This window comes from Chamaea fasciata, unplaced genomic scaffold (assembly GCF_029207755.1).
Source record: "Chamaea fasciata isolate MVZ Bird 193981 ecotype frontalis unplaced genomic scaffold, bChaFas1.0.hap1 SCAF_22, whole genome shotgun sequence".
NCBI lineage: Eukaryota > Metazoa > Chordata > Aves > Passeriformes > Sylviidae > Chamaea > Chamaea fasciata.
In genome coordinates, this window is record NW_027094107.1 from 8810389 (window position 1) to 8831540 (window position 21152).

At 43.1% G+C, this 21152-nt stretch overlaps 1 protein-coding gene across 1 annotated transcript in view; it reads left to right on the top strand.

The window, feature by feature from the left end:
* The window catches only part of TENM1 (teneurin transmembrane protein 1), a 256550-nt gene that overhangs the window by 113491 nt on the left and 121907 nt on the right, over nt 1-21152 (top strand). Inside the window, exon 4 of the mRNA XM_066202385.1 lies at nt 14337-14577. Coding sequence (XP_066058482.1) covers nt 14337-14577 — 241 coding nt within the window. The remainder of the gene's footprint in view (nt 1-14336; nt 14578-21152) is intronic.

Genomic DNA, 21152 nt, shown 5'->3' on the forward strand with positions numbered 1-21152 from the left:
TTGAGACTTTGTGCCTGAATTTTGTTTATCGCAAGGTTATCAGCCGTTTGATGGCTATCATCATGCCTGAGAATCTCGGGAGAAGGGGATTTTAAAAGTGTTTTTATAAACAAAATGAATAAAAGTAAGACAGAGTAATAATGAGGAGCTGCATTTGTCAGCTGCTTTCTGAAGTGTGCCATACTTGTTGCTAGGATAATGGAGAAAATTAATACATCCTGTCAGGACTGCATGACAGGAACACTGAAAAGCTCTGAAGTGACTGTACACAGTGGAATAAAGGAAATCCACTTTGATCTACCATTTTTGATGTTTTATAATTGCACTTATTATCAGGTCCTTTACTCTCTTCTTATTTGACACAAGATCCATTATCAGTGACAGCGTGAATGCGAACACGGGCTTGATTTGCAAAACTACTTGGGATGAGGTAATGGGGGGAAAAGCTTTTTGTTCCCAACTGTTGAGAAAAGAAAAAAAGAATTAAATCATTTATGTTAGTGCCATCAGCTAATATCTTCCGAGAAATGCTCCCCTTCCAGTGGAATATTGTTTATATGCTGTCTTTGAGTGGAGCTTGTTTAATTAGCTCCCTAATGAAATATTGTGTAACAAAATGGAAATTTATCATTTGCTTTTATGCCTTTGTTCAAGTGACAAACTAGGGCAGGTCACTGTGCCCAGCCTGGACTAGGCACCGTTTCCTTTCCTGCTGCATTTGAATAGAACCCATTTAATATTTTCTTTTTTAATGCCGTCTATTGAAGATTTTCAAACAAAGGGATAAAGTGCCGTCCTTTTAGCTTTCCATGCCGTCTCTTCTCTCCCGTGTGAGATGAGAAGCACTGCTTCACAAAGGGGCAGGTGACCAGGCATCTTGTCTTTTATTGGGCTCTAGAGCAGATTTAGGCTGTTTCTATAGCATCGGGGGTATGTGCATATATTCAGAATCCACACAGCCTTTCTCCTGTAGGCTAAGAGAAAAAAGGTGACTTGGTTATTCAGATGGGCTGAAGTTATGCACAGAGTTTTACTTGGTTCCTGCTGCAATCAACAAGAAGCCCCTGGTGGCTGTATTCAGGCTGCATTTGGTTCACTTGGCTTGGTAGGTACAGAAATAAATGAGCAGAGTCCTGGCGACACGCTGCCCCAGGGGCCAGCCCAGCCCTTGTGCCTCATCAGAGCAGCTCCCTGACTTCAGAGGGCAGTCCCTGACACGGAAATGTGCCTCCCTGACTTCTGCCTGCCATTGCTCTGTGGAAAAGCTTTAAAATGTAAACTCCCGTTTCTCTGAATGGGTGCTGAAACCCAAACGTTCCAGGCAACGTGTCAATGCCGGTGCCATTTCCCCAAAGCAGACATCTCTCTTTGGAGGGGAAGCTCCTCATCAGAGCAGGAGACTCACCTGGAAGCCAGGTAATGGTGAGGAAGAGGGTTGCACATATCCCCTCATACCTGGTACACAATTAGCCTTCTCCCTTCCTCGCTCTCTCTCGTCTCTTGCAAGCCACTCCCTGCATATAAATAATCGAAGCTGAGCCTCCCGTGCGCAGACGAAAGCTGTAAGGATGGGCTTTCTGGGTTTCCGAGGAGTCCTGTTCCCTCTGCTTTCACCCTTCTGCACTGCCTGGCTGCGTGAGCGCTGGGTCTGCTGAGCCATCCTGTCAGCTGCAGGGAGCCTGTCACCCCGCATTCACTGGCACCAAGCTTAACAAGACTTAGCACTTCTGTAGTGCATTTTGGTGTTCAGAGTGTTATAGGGGCATTAAATCAAATACTGCTCTCAGCTGGGCTGGATCCCCGCTCCTTGCTCGGTCTGGCTTGACAGTAAGAACTTGGGGCAGAGAATAAAGGGCTTCACTGCACCAGTGGGAGCATCAGCACAGACTGAGAGAGCGAGGGAATGTGTTCCTGTGCCCAGCAAGAGAGTGCACTTGGCAGTTCCCTTGCATCACCTGGCTGAGGTGAAAGGAAAACAAGGCAGTGTCTCACTCCATTCGCGCTTTTCCATTCCTGCTTTTGGGTGAGGAGCATCACTGGCTGTAATGACAGTAGCTTGTCGACTAGTTTTGGTGCACATGAGGACCACTTGTGCTCTCTGTGCACTTCCAGGAGTGACTTCCTGCAGTCCTGCTCTGGAATCTCCGGCATTCCAGCTTCAGAATTTTCTTATAACTCAAAAAAAAAAAAAAAAATCGGTTCTGGAAATGTTCTGGGTGATTTTGCCTGTTCAGTGATCATGTGGACAGTGTCATTTGCTTTGACAGCGGCCATTCAGTGATTCTCGCAGTAACGTAACCTAACAGAGCAGCTTTGTCTTTGGCTGGTGCCTATGGGAGGGCTGTTAGTGGGGAACACGGAGGTCTTTGCTGTTGCTGTGGGATTGGAAGGGGTTTTCTGCAGGGAAATGGAGTCGTTTGGAAAGCAGGATGACGTGCTTGGTTTTGTATAGTTAATTCACCATCATTTTAGTGCTGCCTTTACAGCGTGTGAAATGAAGCAAATGCTGCACAATGAAGATGGACGCAAACATAGACAACGCTGTCATCCTCAGGGATCATCTGGAAGGGGATGAATCACTAATCAGCAGATGAATAAACTTCCCAAGCCATTTTACTTTGTATTAATGTTGGAGCTGGATCAATACCATAAATGTCAGCTACAGTTTCCTTCATTTCGTTTGGTCTCATGAAGTAAACATTTTTGCATTAGCTCTGCAGTCACACAGTGTGACGGTTTTTAATACAGATGATGTAGCAAGATAATCATATTGTGCTCTGGAATGGCAGAGATGCTCCCATGAGGTGAATTTCAGCTCAGCAGATGTTCTTTGTGCACAGCTCTTGGGAACCAGGCTGGGTGCTGGCACATGCACAGCTGAGCTGGTGGCAGCTCCTTCCCTTCCCTTCCCTCTTTTTTTCCTGTCTAATCAACAGGACAGAATTAGAGCTTTTGAGATCACTGCAGGCTGCAAACCACCCTGGGAGTGTCTCTGCAGCCATCTGAGGTCTCCTCCTACGTTAGGCAAAATTTTCATCTCAATTTGGACTCTGAACTACCATACAGCTGGCTTAGATTATGTCTTTATACTCAGTTCTTCTTTTTTCAGCTGGAACCAATTCACTGACGTGTTTACTCAAACATTTTTCAGCCATGTATTTTTTTTCTGCAGTAGGGTATCTTCATTTTCACAGATATATGGTGTGTTGCTTTTTCTTCAATATAAGATTGTAAAAGACCAAGTGGAGGAGGAGGAGGAAAGCAGAAAGGGGAGCAGCCCTCTCCTTTTTGATGCGTATGGGTTTGTTTTGGGGAATTTTTTTTCTTTCCTAATTTCTACTTAATGTGGCATTCTGAAAAGTTCAATTTCAGCTGAATGCTGCAACTCAGCTCTAATAATTACTTTTAAAAGATCATTTTGAAATTTTGTAAGCTGAAAGTGCCTACAGATCTCCATCCGTTTTGTCCATCCTCTCTGGTAAAGGATAACCACTGCACATATTATTGCCGGCTACTTCCTCCACTTCCCTGGCACGTTTGCTTTATTTGCATTCAGTCTGGATGTTCCACAGGGAGGGAAGGCAGGTGATAAAGCCCAGTGCAGTGAACAGAACTGGTCATTCTGTCCTGGTTTCCTTGGTTTTTCTGTTCCTCGGTGCTGTGAGATGATTTTGTTGCTTGGTTATTGCATCACTCAGAGTGAGGAGCAGGAGTCCCATTGGTGCTGCTCACTAATCTGTGTGAGGTTATTGCTGAGAGTCCTGTGTTTCCAAAGGAGGCATCGAAATCAGAATTTCAACGTCAGTATGAGGATTAGAAGGAGGCTCTTCTCTTCTGGACAGCAAATCATGTGTTAAGATTCCAACTGCTGTTCAAGTGTCAGTACCCAGCTCGCTCTGAGAGCTGGCAATGAACTGTTTCTTCTTCAGCTTTTAACTTTTGCATTGCTGGTGGTACCGGACTCCAAGGCAGATCCATTCACTTCTTTTCAGCCACCAGAAGGGGTTGCCTTAAACTTGTTTCACCAGTTGGCTAAAAGCCACTTTTTCTCTGTTTGAAATTCTGAAATATGTAGGAGTTTGGCATAGGATTCAGAGCTGAACAAAGACTAATAATCTGTTTTCTGTCAAGAACCTGAATTGCTGAGAACTTGGTGGGCTTGTTTTTCTGTGGTTGTAAGTATTGTAAGTTTCAGTTGAGGTATAATTATTTTTCTATCTTATAATTATTATTATTATAAAAGCAGCTTCACCTAGTCTGGGAAGTAAACAAAAATAGCTAATAGTGAGTTCTGAATAATTTGGCGTTAGGTTTCAGAATGGTGTGCAAGTACTTACAGCATCAAGCTCTCAGATTTTAAACCAGTTAAAGGGAAATCTCTTCTGTAGGAAAAGGTGAGAGGAGTTTTTGCCTTAGCACCAACTGTTTGACCTCAAAATAGTAACTCTTTTTTTATTTGGAATGCGTGCTTTGATAAATCTTGGAGTCTTTATTAAAGATGTCTTCCCTTTTGCCGATTTCTTTTGTTGAGGTTTCAATTATTTAATTACAGGTCTTGATATGAAGCTAATCATGCATGAGCCTGTATGAAGCTGGCGTGCTGAAAGCATAAAATCATTAAACAGTCATTACTGTAAACTGACGTCGGCCTGTAATTTTTGCAGTTAACGGGGGAGTTGATGCTTGGTGAACAATCCAATTAAAACTGGCAACAAAAGACTTAAAATGTCAGCCAAATTGCTTTTTAATAGTCAATGCAGCCGTCACAAAACATAAACATTAAGGTCCCCATAGTAGCATAAAGCTTCACGGTGAAACAATTCTAGAAAATGAATAATAATTACAGTATCCTGAGAATTCTCTTAATAGATCTGCGCTCATTAAAATACTTTGTTGGGTAGATTCATATGAAAAAGTATTTTTCCCTTGATACTTCTTTATGCATTTGTTTTGAAGGTTTTATTCGGTATTTTATGGACGTAATTTCTAGTAATATTCAAAAATATGTGTCTTATTTACAATGAGTTTAAATAACTGTATATGGATAAGCTCTGAGTGAAACACAAAGAAACACCGAGTGAGGTGAGCTGAGGATACGGTCACAAAGAACTTTTATAGCCTATTGATGCTGTAAAATAATGTCAGCTTTGTTCATTTTGCATTGCACTAGATTCTGGTGGAATTCTGGAGGCTGAGAATTCCAGGCTTCCTGTGCTAAAAGACTCTCACCCTCAAGCAAACACTGCGTTTGACTTGAGGCCGTGGGACAGGCTTCCCAAATTGAGTGACGGCACTGGGGTTGTGGGTGTGGAGTTTGGATAGAAGTGTGTGATCTCACAGGGTGCCAAGCTTAGATTGAAGGGTTTAGTATATAGTGATATATGGGGAAATACGGAGGGTTTAGGGTGTTGTCTGAGTCCTTCTTCACCTTCTTCTTCTTGGTTTGGGGTGGTTTTTTTTTCTAATTGGGTGAAAAAGTCTGCACTGTGGGCCTTGGGTGGTCATTATTGGGTTAAAAGTATAAATAACATGGGTGTCAGCTCATTATTGGATAGTTTATGCTTAAATAGCCTTGGAAGGAGTCAGAGACACCTCCATTTCCTACCTTGCTACTTAGAGCTCACGACTCCTGAGCCTGTGCTATAGGTAAGAGTTGTTAAACACTGAGTCCCAGCACAAAAACTGCATCCTGTGCATTAATCGCGGCTCTAAGGAGGAAAAGCAGACAAAAACCCGCAGGATTCCCTGGTGAGTGGAGCCAGACTAGCAGGAGAGGCTTGTTGACGCTCCCAGGCTGGAGTTACGCCGCTGGGTGTGCAGTGGCCTCCCTGGTGCTGTGCTCAGGACTGATGGCTGCGGGAGTGCAGGGCCCTGAAAACAAGCACCGGTGCGGGGTTCAGGTGTTAAACAGTCCTGCGCATCAGGGCATGGTCAGTGCCCAGCTGAGAGGGGAGGTGGAAGCGTGCTGGTGTTCCAGAAAATGCACATGCTACCTCCAAGTGCCCAAATATGCTTTAGAGAGGCGGAGCTGACACCTGTGGCCTTGTCTTACATTCATTTTCAGCAGTACTTTACCTGTTCCTGTGTTGTTTTGTCTTTGCCTACGGAAGTTTGGCTTTTCTTTGAAAAGTAATGGGCTTGCTGTTTACCATCAGCTACACATGTTCCATTGTCTCTCCTCCCAGCCAGCTCAGGACTATAGGAGAAGTGTCAGCAGAGCTGAATGAAATGTTAGCAAGCACCAATGCAGGCATAGATCTTTTTGTAGAAGTATTTGTTTTGTCTGTGCTTTGAGAGGGACAAGAGCTTGTAAACTTTCTCCAGAGACAAAAGGCAGGAGTGGTCAATCAGCTGATTTTTCACTGAGCTCCGTCCTTTCACTAATACAGTGTCACTTAGATACCACGTAGAATCATTTGGTGAGTAACAAATAGCCTTCTATTATGTTATCTGACAATTACATGCAGCCTCATTAAATGGTCCCTTGTAATTCTAAGGGTTACCAAGGAAAAATGATGCTAAGCACCCTACATCCAAGGTTACCATTCTTCTTCCTTCTAAAAAAAAAAAAAAAAAAAAAAAAGTGTCCCTTTTTAAAAACTGTATTTTGCTCTTTAAATAGATGATGAAAATATAGCTGCCCCCAGGAACTTCAGGGCCCATGAGGACTGAAGTTTGGGTCCTGATGTACCTGGCAGGTTTAACCATGACTCAGGGCTTCTCATATTTCTGTGGAGCCACAGAACAGTCTGTGTCTGCAAAAATACGAATCAACCAACTGTCTCTGGTGGCTGGGCTGTGAGCTGAAGAGGACTGTGTACTTTGGTGAGCTGGTGGGACTGGTGTCACTGTCCCCGTCCCAGGGGAGGCAGGAGCTGAAAGGGAAAGGTCTCCCCTCAGCCCTCGCAGGGCTTTGTGTTACTTGGGTCTCTAACAGGGCACGGCCTCAGGCAGGCTTCTCTCCCTGAAAATGTTGCAATATTGCAGGACTACAGATGAAGCAGGTAGGAGGCAGGCAGGGGGTGACAAAGTGGTTTAATATGTCTGTATTCATGATATTTGCACTGACCTATTGGGCCGAATACACGGTGTGTTTCAGTGTGATTTATGGTTGCTAATTCCATTACCCATAGATCCCTTTCAGAAAGCCCTCACTGCTAATGAATTTAATAACACAAGGGCCAAAACTTGAATATTTATCACTGCCAAAACCCATCAATAACGGCGGAAACATTAATTTTTACAGCCATGACTGCTTGCAACCTATTTTACCAATCATAAACTGCTCTTTAATCAAAATCTGTTCACCTCTAAAGTCATCAAATATTTGCTGCCAGGCTACTTGTAAGTGCCTGTCTTTTGCAAACCTAGATGATAGGCTTACTGTGTAAGCTGTAATTTCTCCCACTTTGTTCAGAGTTTTAGAATAGTGATTGTGCCGTCCCCTGTGAGTTCCCACTGATAGAAGTTACAACTCGTGATATTGACTGAACCCGCCACTTTTAAGTAATGGCAGGAATTACAATTTCTCCTGGAAATATCCCCTTTAAGCTGGCTGGGAGCTGTCAATCTTCACCCTGTCCTTTGAATGCTGTGTGATGTTAATTGTGCCAGCAGCTGCTTGATCTGCTAAACAAACCGCTGGGAGCCTGAGCTGCTTGTTTGGGCTGTTCCCTCAGACTCCATCACAACTGGAGTGCTGCTTTTCTTCTCCTCCCTCCTCATTTTGTCCTTGACGCCTCAGCCCCCAGGGCCTGTCCTGTGCTGGCACAGGCTGCAGGGATGGAGGAGAGTCCTGGCTCAGCTGGGTGGGCACTAAAACCTGACTGATGCACCACCTGCAGCGCAGGGGAGGAAGGCAGTGAGTGCTGGTTTCCTCGCAGATTTTTCATATTAATTGGCATAAATGTGAGCATTTCCCATAAATGGAATGTTTTCCCCATCAATGTTATGCATGGAGCACATTAGTATTTAACAGCTCTGTGAAGAAGTAGCACAGAACAAAGCCGTAATTCAGGCAGTTCAGTGGAGTAAAAGCACCTCAGGAACTGTTGCTCTTCATTCCCCTCTGGCAATGTTAATTTTATATGAACACACATCAGCATGTTTATATTGTCAGGTGCTTCTGCATGATAACATTTAAACCTTGCATCTCAGCCACAGCACAGAGCATTATAACCTCCAACTCGTTTCAGGTTACAAACTGCAACACGGAGAGGGACATCTTACAGTGCAATGTTTATGACCAAAATTACTCCACTTCAGCAATCAGGCTCCCGAGTTAAAACACTGACTGATGGAGTTAATTAAGGAGGAGCAGTGCTGCCGTAGCTCCAATGCTCTGCAGATGTAAGTGCCTCTAAAGTTTGTCAGGAAAGGTAATGTCTTTCAGTGCAGCAGCTGCAGAGGAAAAAGAGCTAGCTTTGGGCCCAGAAGCCTTTCTTTTGGTTTGAGTATATTAACATTTCTATCATCAGAGAAAGCAGGAACACTCCCCCCCACACACACACACACACCTCAAGCAAAGGGTTTATCAGTCTTCTTTCAAGAATTGCGCAAAGTAAAACTGACAAGTTAAGTAAGTTAAGTGTACAGTACAAAGACAACAGATGCCTGAATTTTTTTTGTCCTGAAAGACAGAATATTATTAAATGCAGCCTATCCAGAAAGTTGGAAGATGTGGGAAAATCCCAGGCTTGTGTTAGAATACCTAAATAAATATGGAACCCATGAGGAACTTTAGGCAAGTTTAGTGCTGTACTACAAGAGACTGTATTATTCAGAATTAAAGAGGTATTAACAGGCACTTCTGTAAAAACAAGAGCGTTTTAAAGAAAGATCTGCTGGTGTTGGTCCCATCTTTCCTTTTTCCTTTGGCGTTCAAAACTGGGTAATTCCATTTTTGTAAAGCTTCCTAGAGTGAGGTCCAGTATGAGTGTTTATAAAATATACTTACTTGGCTCTTACAGGACAGGTTTATCTTTGGATGTAGAAACATGAAGAAAAGGAAGTGCTGCCGTGATAAGCAGAATACTGAGACCTCACAGAACTTTGTGCATAAAGGGATTATAAGAGCAAGAGAGGGGCTTTGGACAGGGGCATGCAGGGACAGGAGGAATGGATTTAGGATATTGGGCAGGAGTTGTTCCCTGCCCACAACAGGAGATTTGGAACTGGATGATCTTTAAGGTCCCTTCCAGCCCAAACCATTCTATGATTCGAAGAATGCTTAAAAAATCATCACAGAGTGGTTTGTAACTGAGCAGCAGTATACCCACAGAACTTTTAAATAACCTGAATTAAACTCCCTGAACATATGTTGCTGTTTTGTTCATTAAATAATGGATTACCAGCTAATTCACACTCTGCTGAGACACATCCAGTAAATAACAACAACAACAACAACAACAACAACAAATCCAAACATACCAAGAAATAATAAATTCAGAGACTGAAAAAATTAAAATATTTCAAAAGCACTGCAGGTTAGATGCGAACCTTTTATGGCTCATTGCGTTTTAGTGTATTCTCTCTGATATACTTCACCTAATAACAATACAGGCTATTGTAGCCTTGTCAGTAAATGATAAAACTGTTCAATTACCCTGTCTTTTATATGGATCCAAAAAGTATAGGAAAATGTATTTCAGAACTGTTAGGAAAACACCTCTGCCAAGGCTTGGCTAATTTTCAAAACTAACTTTAAATTGCATACTTAACTAGTTGATGAAGCTGTTTATTTCATTTTTGCCAGTCTGTAAAGCAATTTGCCTACATGCTTATGATTACAAAGGCATTTTAGCCTGACTCCTAAGGAAAATGAGTTTATGTTAATGCTGCCCCTGTCCGTGGTGCTGATCTGTCCATCCCATTCCTTTTGAACAGAGCAGCAGCACCACCCACCATGGCTGAGCCAGGGAGTGTCCTGAGTTAACTGACTCCCCACTTTCTGAAGGCAGAAGCCCATTGCAAAGCAGGATGTGAATTATTTCATGTCCTGAGAGGAAAAGCAGCAGAACTGAGGAGGAGCAGTTGAGGTCTGGGCTCTGTCAGTGTGGAATGCACAATTCCACGGAGCACCACGTGGTCAGTGCTGTTTGTGGCCATCCAGGAGAGCAAACCAGAACCAAATTTCAAAGGAAAGAGAGAAAGCAGAACCCCTTCAAGCCAGCAGAATTTCAAGGCAAGGTTTTCTTGTTTCCAGCTGCCAGCCCCGCTGCAGTTTCTCTTGGTGTGGGTGCAGGAAGTTTGCAAAGTGCCTCAGAGCAGAAGAGCTAACTAAATTAGCCCTTAGTGAGTTATTCCTGAAACTGAATAATGAAAGCAAAACCCCTAAGAATTAAAAGAAAACAAAACAAACAAACGAACAAAACCGGTAGAAAGAAGTTTGAGTAGAGTTTGTGAAGTGGATGGGGAATGTGCAAGTTGGAGTAAAAGAGATCACCAGAATGTTGCCTGGATCTTTTCAGGAAATTTCACAGCTCTAGATGTGCTCTGCTGAAAGGAGAGGGCTATTCGAAAAAATTACTTCTCAGGGGAAATTTAGAAAATTTCTAAACAGTCTCCTTTGTCTGTGAAAAACTGAGCTGAATGCTGATGAGAAGGGCAGTGATGAAGACCAAGAGAATAATTTCTGGCTTGGTTACTCCTCAGGTGGAAATCTGATTTGAAGCAGATTATTCCAAGTGTAAAGTTTGAGCTGAAATAATGTCATATAGCTATGTTTTTAGATGAATGGAAATTTCTGTCACATCAATGAAGACTGTGAAAACAAGTCTGTATTTGAATATAATACATAAATGTTCTCATGTACAAGAATTTAAAAATAGGAATGTTATTAGTAGCCATTAAAAATAAAAGCAGCAGATAGCATTAGGTAAGCCAATTCCTGTATCAGTCTCGTGCATTTTGGACTCTTGTTGGCTTTAGACAAATTATCTTGCATAATATCCCCTTTTAGGTATTTAAATGATTTTGCAGTAAGTCATTTTACATAGTCTGCTGTTTATTTAGAGTCCTGAAGAATCCTAAGTGTGTATATTTAGATTTAATGCTGTTTTATATCCCAAGCTATATTTCTTGTGTCATAAAAAATAATGAGATATAGACTCAGTTTCAAGCAAAATAAAAACGACTTTGCCAATTTAGAAAGTCTGTAAAAACTAATTGGAAACTCGGGCTTGTTCTCAGCCTAATGAGTTTGCAGTGCTTCACTGAAACCAGGGTCTGATGAGGAAGACTTTTTAAATCACCAAAATAATCAGGCTGCAGTGTGAGGTTCTCTGTGATGCCAGCAGCTGGATGAAAGGGTGACAAGTGTGATAATTAAAAAGGAATCCCCCCAGGAAATGGGATGTGTTGCTGTCTTGTGCTAAATTGCACTGGGAGTTACAAGGTACCCAAGGAGCCAGAGATTGGTGGTTCCAAAGCAGGACCAGTCTGTTATTGCATGGGGCAGACTAAACTCTGTCAGACGATTGTGTGCCGTGGACAGGACAGATAAAAAGGGAGCTAAAAGATGTGTTGCCAGATAGATGGTACAGTTTTTTCCCCAATACCTAGGGAAGCAGTCACCTTGGCATTTACTGCACAGCCCTTGATGTACCTTGTAGAGTCTGACTGTGTGTCCTGGCAAAAATCAGCATTTTTCTGACAGGACAGTGGCTCAGCCATTGAAATGGCTTGTCATGCAAATTACAGGTTGTATAATAACCCTGCAGATTTTCCCTAGAGTGGATTTGAGATTGATACCTGAAGTAAGGAAATGTCATTGATCAAATACGTAAGGATGCTGGACATCAAACAGTATGTGCAAAATTTGGGTAGCTGTCAATTCTAAAATAACAGGATAGAGGATTTACCCAGATTAATTACTGTATGAAAGTGCCTTAGCAGATTATTTTGGAGCCCTGGACTGTTGACTCCAGTGATTTAATTTACTGAAGCCTCCAATTTTCTAATATGCTTAGAAATGCTTTTCTGGTGTATGCAAACAAATAGTACAGCATAAACCTCAGCGCAACCGTAAGAATGCTGCCTTGATAAAAGATCAATGAAATTAAAAGGATTAAGCCTGGGCCAAATCCATGACAGCTTTGCTTGCCACAGCATTGAAAAGCTTATGTGGAGCACTAAACAACCTTGTTTCTCCAGCTGGGGTAAATTGGGGCTGTCACAGAGGAGAAGGTGCTTTTGTTCCACAAGCCTTTCCAGGAGAGGAGAGGATCCACTTTCATCTTTTGCCTTGAAGACACATCGTGTCATAATGTAAAGAAAGTATGTGTTGTAAATGGATGGCAGCAGTTCCTTGCAGGGGATTTCTGCAGGTTCATCAGAGCTTGGCTCCGGCTGGATTTCTGCAAATTCAACTGGACATCTGCTAAAAAGGGAGAGTGAGGGTGAGCGCAGAAATGGGATAAAGCTGCGTTAGACACTGAGGTGAAGTAGCTGGAGGAGTTTCAGGGTAACAAGTTCACAGATCACCCAGTGCGGCAGCAATTTTTACCACTCTCTTCCTCACGAGGTGTTTGCTCGTGTCCATGGCTGTGTATCTGGCTGTACTGAGACTCTCTGGAGACTTGGGGGAGGCAGGGAAAACAAGGTTTTATTGTTCCTCAAAGTACCACCGCACCACGTTTGTGTGTTCACTGTCCTGTGCAGGAGGTTGAAGCTCAGGCTGAGGCACCCTGGATTGTTCTGGCAGCATTTGTTAGCACAGGACAGGACCCTGTGCAGGCACAGGGTCCCTTTGGGGTGCTGGGGGCAGCCTGGGGGTCCCACGGGGCAGGGGCAGCACAGGGAGCAGGGCCCAGGCTGGGCTGTCAGCTCCCCGCCAGTTCAGCTGCCATAAAACCTGACAGCAAAGATTTACTCTCTAATATCTCACCTAAATCTGTCCTCCTTCAGTTCAAGGCTTTAGTCTCCCCTTTCCCTTTTTAATTAAGACAACCTCCTGGGAGGTGGCTGTGGTCAATGGGGGTTGGTCTCTTTCTCCAGGCAGCACTGACAGAACAAGAGGACACAGCCTCAAGCTGTGCCAAGGGAAATACAGGCTGGGTACTAGGAAAAAGATTTTTATAGAAAGGGTGATAAAGTACTGGAATGGTCTGCCCAGGGAGGTGCTGGAGTCGCCATCCCTGGGTGTGTTTAAGGAAAGACTGGATGTGGCACTCGGTGCCAGGGTTTAGTTGAGGTGTCGGGGCTGGGTTGGACTCCGTGATCTTGGAGGTCTCTTCCAACCCAGTGATTCTGTGAACGTAAAGGAGCCACTGACTGCAAAACAACATCTAATGGCAGCCTGAATCTTGCTAAAACAATAACCCTGTGTGTGTTTGGTTGTGTTGTTGCAGATAAAACAATAATCCTGGTTGTGTTTCCCTGTTACTGCACACATGACAACAATCCCATGTTTGTGTTTCCCTGTTGCTGCTCACATGACAATAATCCTGGTTGTGTTTATGCTTCCCTGCTGTGGATATAACCACAATCCCATGTGTGTGTGTGTTTCCCTGCTGCGGATATAGCAACAATCCCATGTGTGTGTGTGTGTTTCCCTGTTGCACCCATGACAATGATCCTGGTGGTGTTTCTGTTTCCCTGTTGCACCCATGACAATGATCCTGGTGGTGTTTCTGTTTCCCTGTTGCACCCATGACAATGATCCTGGTGGTGTTTCTGTTTCCCTGTTGCACCCATGACAATGATCCTGGTGGTGTTTCTGTTTCCCTGTTGCACCCATGACAATGATCCTGGTGGTGTTTCTGTTTCCCTGTTGCACCCATGACAATGATCCTGGTGGTGTTTCTGTTTCCCTGTTGCACCCATGACAATGATCCTGGTGGTGTTTCTGTTTCCCTGTTGCACACATGACAATGATCCTGGTGGTGTTTCTGTTTCCCTGTTGCACCCATGACAATGATCCTGGTGGTGTTTCTGTTTCCCTGTTGCACACATGACAATGATCCTGGTGGTGTTTCTGTTTCCCTGTTGCACCCATGACAATGATCCTGGTGGTGTTTCTGTTTCCCCGTTGCACACATGACAATGATCCTGGTGGTGTTTCTGTTTCCCTGTTGCACACATGACAATGATCCTGGTGGTGTTTCTGTTTCCCTGTTGCACCCATGACAATGATCCTGGTGGTGTTTCTGTTTCCCTGTTGCACACATGACAATGATCCTGGTGGTGTTTCTGTTTCCCTGTTGCACCCATGACAATGATCCTGGTGGTGTTTCTGTTTCCCCGTTGCACACATGACAATGATCCTGGTGGTGTTTCTGTTTCCCTGTTGCAGACATGACAATGATCCTGGTGGTGTTTCTGTTTCCCCATTGCAGACATGCCGGGCAGCCCGCACAACCAGTTCACGTTCCGGCCGCTGCCGCCGCCGCCGCCGCCGCCGCACGCGTGCACCTGTGCCAGGAAGGCCCCGGGCCCCTCGGACTCCCTGCAGAGGAGATCCATGACCACCCGCAGCCAGCCCAGCCCCGCGGCCCCCTCGGCCCCCGGCAGCACCCAGGACTCGGTGCACCTGCACAACAGCTGGGTGCTCAACAGCAACATCCCCCTGGAGACCAGGTACGGGGCCGGGTTTGTCCCAAGGGCAGACCCCAACATGAGTCCCGGAGGGTGGGAACTTCCCTGCAAAAGTGGACACAGACAGCAGTTTAGTTCAGCTGATCCTTCTGGAGCTACAGGCTTTTCTTATGCTTTATAAAGATAAATCTCTGCCGTTTCTGCTGTAACAAGCTTAAATATGTGCCTTTGCTTTCTGCTGCAAGAAAGGTGACCTCTGGGTGTTCTGTCCCGTCAAGTTTTGGTTCTCTTCTCTTAGGAGTCAGGTAGATCTCTTTAAGCCTCTCTGCATCCCCATTCACTGCATTTCCATCAGGCTTCATTGGGGGACAATACTTGGCAATTTATTTTCCTTTCGAGTTCAGTTTAAATTTTCTGGTTTCTTACTGGGTTTTTTTGCAAATTTGAAGCTTCTCATAAAGGACAAATACAGAGGTATGCAGCTATATCTGTAATTCTGTAAAGGGCTGTGCAGTGAATTAGGAATCCAGACTGGAAAACGTCCTTCAGGCCCCACGTTAGTCATTCACAGAGTCTGGGAATTTTCCACATTGTGACCCTCCCGTGGTTGGTTGAGCTGATTTCATGCCCCCACTGGTCACTCCCAGAAGCCTCTCAGGAGGCTGGCAGAAAGGCTGCCTGATCCATCAGGAAAATCTGGGATTGTGTGTGCCAGGATGTATCTGCAGTTTGTGTGCAGACAAGTGCTGTAGCAGGGGACACTGGAATAAAAAGTATTTGTCATCAGCACTTCCCAGGAGTCTGCAGGGCACAGCTCAGCCTTGGAGAAAAGGAAGGGCTGCAGCTTGATTTTCCTGCCTTTACCAGGGAATGATTCTGGCAGGACTGAGCTGGTGCTTCGGCCTCATACCTGCATTCCCTGCTTTCCTTCTCCAATAATGTCTAGCTGCCCATTAAAAATAATCCTACAAAATAAAGAGAAACATTTCAGTGAAATGCTTCTGTGCCAGGTCTTTAATAACACCAAATCCAGCTAATATCTACATACCTAATGTAGCTAAGCAGATTTTTTTGTATTAAATTTGGAACATTTGCAATCAAAAAGAAGACTTGGACAGTAATGTACTCCCTACTGTAACAACTAGGCAAAAATCAGGGTACTCATGTTCGGCTTTTCTCCCAACTGTATCTCCTGTTAATCCATGAACAGAACATGTGTTTGGTGTTTTATCTGCTGCCATGGAATATTAGAGAATTTTCAGACAGGAAAAGATTTCCTAGAACTAATCATGGGACTGTAAAACCTGCTCACTCTGGACAGGCAGAAATTAAGCAAGTTTCTGAATCTGCTCATAGTGATGAAGTGTCATATTTATGTAAAAGAAAATTCTCTAGTTCTGAAAATGTTTGCAATACTCAGATTAAACTTTTACATAATTAGAATTTGAAACCCTAGATGAGATGGCAAAGGGCTGCAGGGAAGATGTATACTGACTGTGGTGGATGTGTTTGGAAGTTTTCTTGTACAGTAAGACCTGGTGACGTTTTTATAGAAAAGGGCAAGTCAGAAATGTGGTTTTGTGCTTCATCTGGAGGTGTTACACGCGCTGATCTGCAAAGCACTTTTGTCAGGGCCTAACTTACTAATCTTTAATGATGAGACTGACTTGGGAAGATGAGATCACTTGCTCAAGTTCACAGCAGCTTTTGGAAAACTATAATTAGAGTCTGTCTGTGTGTCATTGCCAAGGCCAGCTCCCTCACTCTGGCAGTTATTCTGATTAAAAGCAACCCAAATAAAAATAAGAATTAAGAACAGCTTCAAAGCTCCAGAGGACACGTTATCAAACAGCTGCTGCTGGGGGAATTGGGGAAGAGCTGTAGCTGCGGGACGTGCAGCAGCTCCAGCCCTGCAATGTGCCCAGGGATGCAAATACAGCCTCCATCCATGCCTGCACACACGTGGGGAAAAATAAACACAGCCATTATTGAAATCACTTATAAACATGCAGTGATTTCATTGTCACACAGAGAAATACATTTTAAGCAGTGCCAGAAAAAAAGACTGCAAGGATCTCTCACACCACATAAAAACATGGGAAACATTGATTCTCTTTTTTAGGAAAATGTTGTTGGGCTCTTACAAAAATTGATTTTTTTCCCTCTTCCCCAGAATGAGGCACTTGCAACTTATTGCCTGTTCCCTTCCTTTCCACTAAAATAATTGTTTTTTCAGGCTTCATAGATACTTTGCTCTAATGCTTCAAATCTGGTGATTTACAGTGTAATACATTGTCATTATCTCTGACAGCCCCAACTGAACACAGCAAACCACTTTTTATGGAGTAGGTGTTAAGCCCTGATAACTCAAAGGAATGTTTTTCGTTTTCTCCATGCCCTTCTAGTTAACTCAGTATTTGTTTCCGTATCTTGCTTTCTTTGTTTGTTTGTTTGGTTTTTTTCCCCTGCTGTTTGCTATTTATTTTCCCATTTCAGTCAAATCCCCAAAGAGGAAGTCAAATCTAGATGTTAAGTAGGGATTTTTACCTGAGATTTTTCTTACCCTCCTTATAGCCTGTTACAGATCCCTCATGGATAAACCATTGGTCACACTTTGAGTTAAGTTTTGACACAGATTACCAAAGCATCAGAATTTTTAACTTTTCTGTCTAAATTTCAGAATTTAGTTAATTTTGATTTTGTTCCAGAGGGGAGTTTTTTAGTCCCGTTTTGTGCATCAGTATTTAAGATATTTGCTTGTTCCTTCCTTTTTGAAATCCAATTTCTTGCCGGTTCCTGTAGCCCATTTAGCAGTGCTGGCAGTGAGGTTAACGCTGTGCTGAATGGGCTGAAATCTCCCTTCAGTGCCCTGGCAATGAGCCAGTCCTGTGCAGAGACAGCTTCATTTAAACCATCTGATCACCATGGAAATAGCTCCTCTACGGGGACACTGAGCTACCAGACCATAAACCTGACATTCAGTTATCATTAATTTATATAAAACTCTGAAGTGCTGGAAGAATAACAGGAGTATTTGGGGTTCAAGGCAGTTGTTATTTTTAGTTACAATTCAGCAAGATTTCAATCAAGTTTGATCAGGTCTCTAAACACTTGGAAACTTGGAGAGTTTCGGAGTTCAGAAGTGTATTTGAATCGCCATGTAGATGGAATCATTCCTTTCCGTGATTTATAGTTATTTAAGGTGTATAGCTATGATTAGCTGCATTTGTCTTCCTGAAGATAACTTGGTGATATTTCTGTTTGGTATGTGGGGAGATCTTGACAACAAGCAAGAGGTTTATTCTGTGCTATGGTTTAGCTTTGTTCCTCTTGAATCAACCTCATAATAATTTTTCTATCAGTCCACTGATAGCCTTTCAGCTCACAGACCCCTGCGCATAGTCCCTTTCCGTGGAAGCTGTAGTGATTTTAAAAGCAAAAATGGTCAAAGATGCATCTGGAAATTCCCACTCAGTTCAGTGTGAGCCCTTGCAAGGTTTGATCCTTCTTCTTGGTCTCAGCATTTGAGCATTTTGTGGATTTTGTGCGTCTCGCCTCCAGTGCAGAGACTCAGAAAACACTTTCCTGTGCCTTGATTTTCTCCCAGTCCCAGGTTTCCATAGCAAAGGGAGCAGCTTTTACAGCTCCCAGGTGTTAATGAGCACAAGCCCCCAAACAGGGAGACACTTTCTGCTTGAGCAATTCACTGGGAACTCCTTTGCCAATGGAGCCCACTCCTGAGATAAATCGCTGCTTTTGGGGCTATTCCAGGAATAAATGCAGAGGGGGCTTTCTTTATGAGCTTTTCTTCGAATTATGTTGGCCAGTATTTGCTGCTATGACATTTCTCCTGTATTTTCTCATTTTCTACCTAATTAAACAATAAATCAACATGTATGGAGGCTGACCATATTAAAAACAGACACATGACAAGGGCTTTAAATTCATTGAGTCCCATGTGTTCTCACTGCGCAGCGGAAAAGATCTGAAAATATTTCTCTTCTGAATTCCAAAAGATAAATTGAAGACTGTCAATGTGACCATGAACTGAAAATAAAAGCTGTAAATATGACCTTAAATTTAATAACGTGAGAATGAAGGTGTCTTTCGTGGAAATAAAAATATAAACATTTTGTCAGCTGCAATGAAGTACAACTTCCATGTCAGCAGCAATGGCCCTTGAGGGTCCTGCTTTGAGTGGTTTGAGGTCCAGTCTCTAAGGACAGCAGGGCAGTTTCAGTTGTTCGTACTCCCTGTTGTGTTTTCTCCCTGAGAGAAGCTCTGTGTGGGCTCCCTGGAATCGCGGGACAGTGTTTGTGTAAGGGGTTTTTATGGCAGCTAAATATAGCGGCCTGAACAATCCCACCGCAGATACTCCTTGCTCACTGTTTGGAATAACGCGGTGATATCCAAAGTTATAACGGGATGCGAAGCTGTGTTGTGACTTTATGGCCACCAATGAGCAAGCAGCCTTTCAGCTTTCTAGGAAATCATGTTTCCATTTGCAAAACCAGAAACAGACTGAACCAAAATTTTGAAAGAGAACAGTAAATAGAGGTTAATACAAAGGGTCTGGGCTGTGAGGAGAATGAAAGCAATTCTGCCTTTTCACTCCCAGAATAATCAGACATGTCTGTGTGATGCACATACATTTGTAGAGATGAGCAGGGGGACGAAGAGCCAAAGAGACGCTGTGGTTACCTCAGAGAGGGAAAGCTTTCCAACTGCCTCTTCTATTTGTGAATGTTACTGAGCCTTTAATATTTATTTATGGATTGGAGTTATCAGCGTAATAATATTAAGTGACTTTTATTTCGCCAACAAATACCTTACAGATTATGTCCTATATTTCTCTTTTTAAGAGAGTATTATCGTCTTCTTTATGGACGTTTTTGATGTTTTTGTGAACAGTTAGTTTTTCTCCACTTGGAAGGAGTGGTGCTATCAATCACCATTATAAATGCTCTGATTTTTCTTGTGTTCTCAGTTCACAGAAAAAAAAAAAACCACCAAACCACCACAGGCCTCAGCTTTTCTCTTAGATCAAATATTAAAGCACACATCAGGCTGCAGTCACATCTCAACTTTTGAACTGCAGGTTTTATTATTTTGCTCTTTAGAAAGAGAAGCTGATTTCATAGAATTGATAGCAACAGTTGAGCGTGTCCTGACGTCCTTGGGGAGCCGTGGTGTGCTCAGACAGATGAGGAGTCAGCTGAGTTTATGAGAGCACAGCCACAGTCTGCCTTTGGAAATCTGTCTTTGTGCCACCAGCGTTTTTCAGATTCTATAGAAATGTCTTCGGGTGCTCAATATCCACTCCCAGAAATGGAAGCTGTAAACAGTTGGGGTTTTCAAACATTTTCTCAGCATTACTTCACTGTCGCTCAGTTTCAGTGTACCAGTGCTCCAGAATCTCAGTTTTATTGCAAATGAGAGCAGTGTCAGCTCTGCTCTGTGTGGATGGAGTCGTGTGTCCAGCAGAGAGCTGAATGAAATTACTCCTGGCTTAGGAATCCCTGGTTGTTAGAGCCTTAATGATAACAATTTTCTGTCCAGCATTTCCTTCCATTTACCTCTGATTCCTCTGAGCCATGCACCATAAAGGACCATCAGTACTGCCAGTATCAGACCTTCCTGCTGTCATTTCCCAAAAATTTTAATGAGAAGTTATCTAATTAGTAGTTTTGGTCATTATGTCTTGAATAATTAAAGTATGTAGAGAACAATTGACCTTTATATATTTGTAATATTTTTATATATGTGTGTGTATATGTATATATGCATACGTACTTCTCACATGTATATTCCTATATCTAATAACGTGTCTTATTTTATGTGGTGATTCTGCTTCTGTTTCCGTGAATATCAATAGGAATTTGCCATGACATTTTTTCCTAAAGTCTAAGTGATTAACTGCTGACTGAGAAAAAACTTCCCATCCCTGCGAAAGCTTTCATGTGTGACAACAAAGCATGGAATCCAAAACAACCAGCTGTGCTCTCACAGCCTGATAGGAGGGAAGCGGGTTTATACAGTCCTGTAAACAGTTCTGTTACTTCATTTGGGTTTATTCTTTCCCTGTTTATGAGTTGGTATATTTTGAACTAAAATTAGGTGACATTACCACGTGGAGAGCAATGCCATCTTTCTAATGTGTGTGTCTACAGTGGGAAGGAAAACCCAAATGTGCTGTGTGACGCAGTGCCAGGGTGCTGCGCTCAGGGTCAGATGTCAAGGTTTGTCTGAGTGCAGCTCGTTCGGGTAATAATCATGGAGCAGAATAATTAATACTCAAGTTTAATTCTTGTGGTTTAGACGTAAGACTCCTGATACACAGGCCCTGTAAACTGCAGTGCAAGCTGACCTGTTTTCTCATTTGCTTTTCTATGTAACTAAAGGGCTCTTTGGAAGATAAAGCTGCTCTGTAATACCTTTTTATTTTCCATAATCTGGCATTTTGCAAACCGTAACCTTTCTTTTAAAATCTTATAATGGAAATCCATAATACCACACTCACTGCACCATTCCAGCAATTACCATTTCAGGAACATGTATTTACAATATTCCTGAAGTCAAATGTCACAGCAGAACAACGTTTCATACCCTTGAGTGTT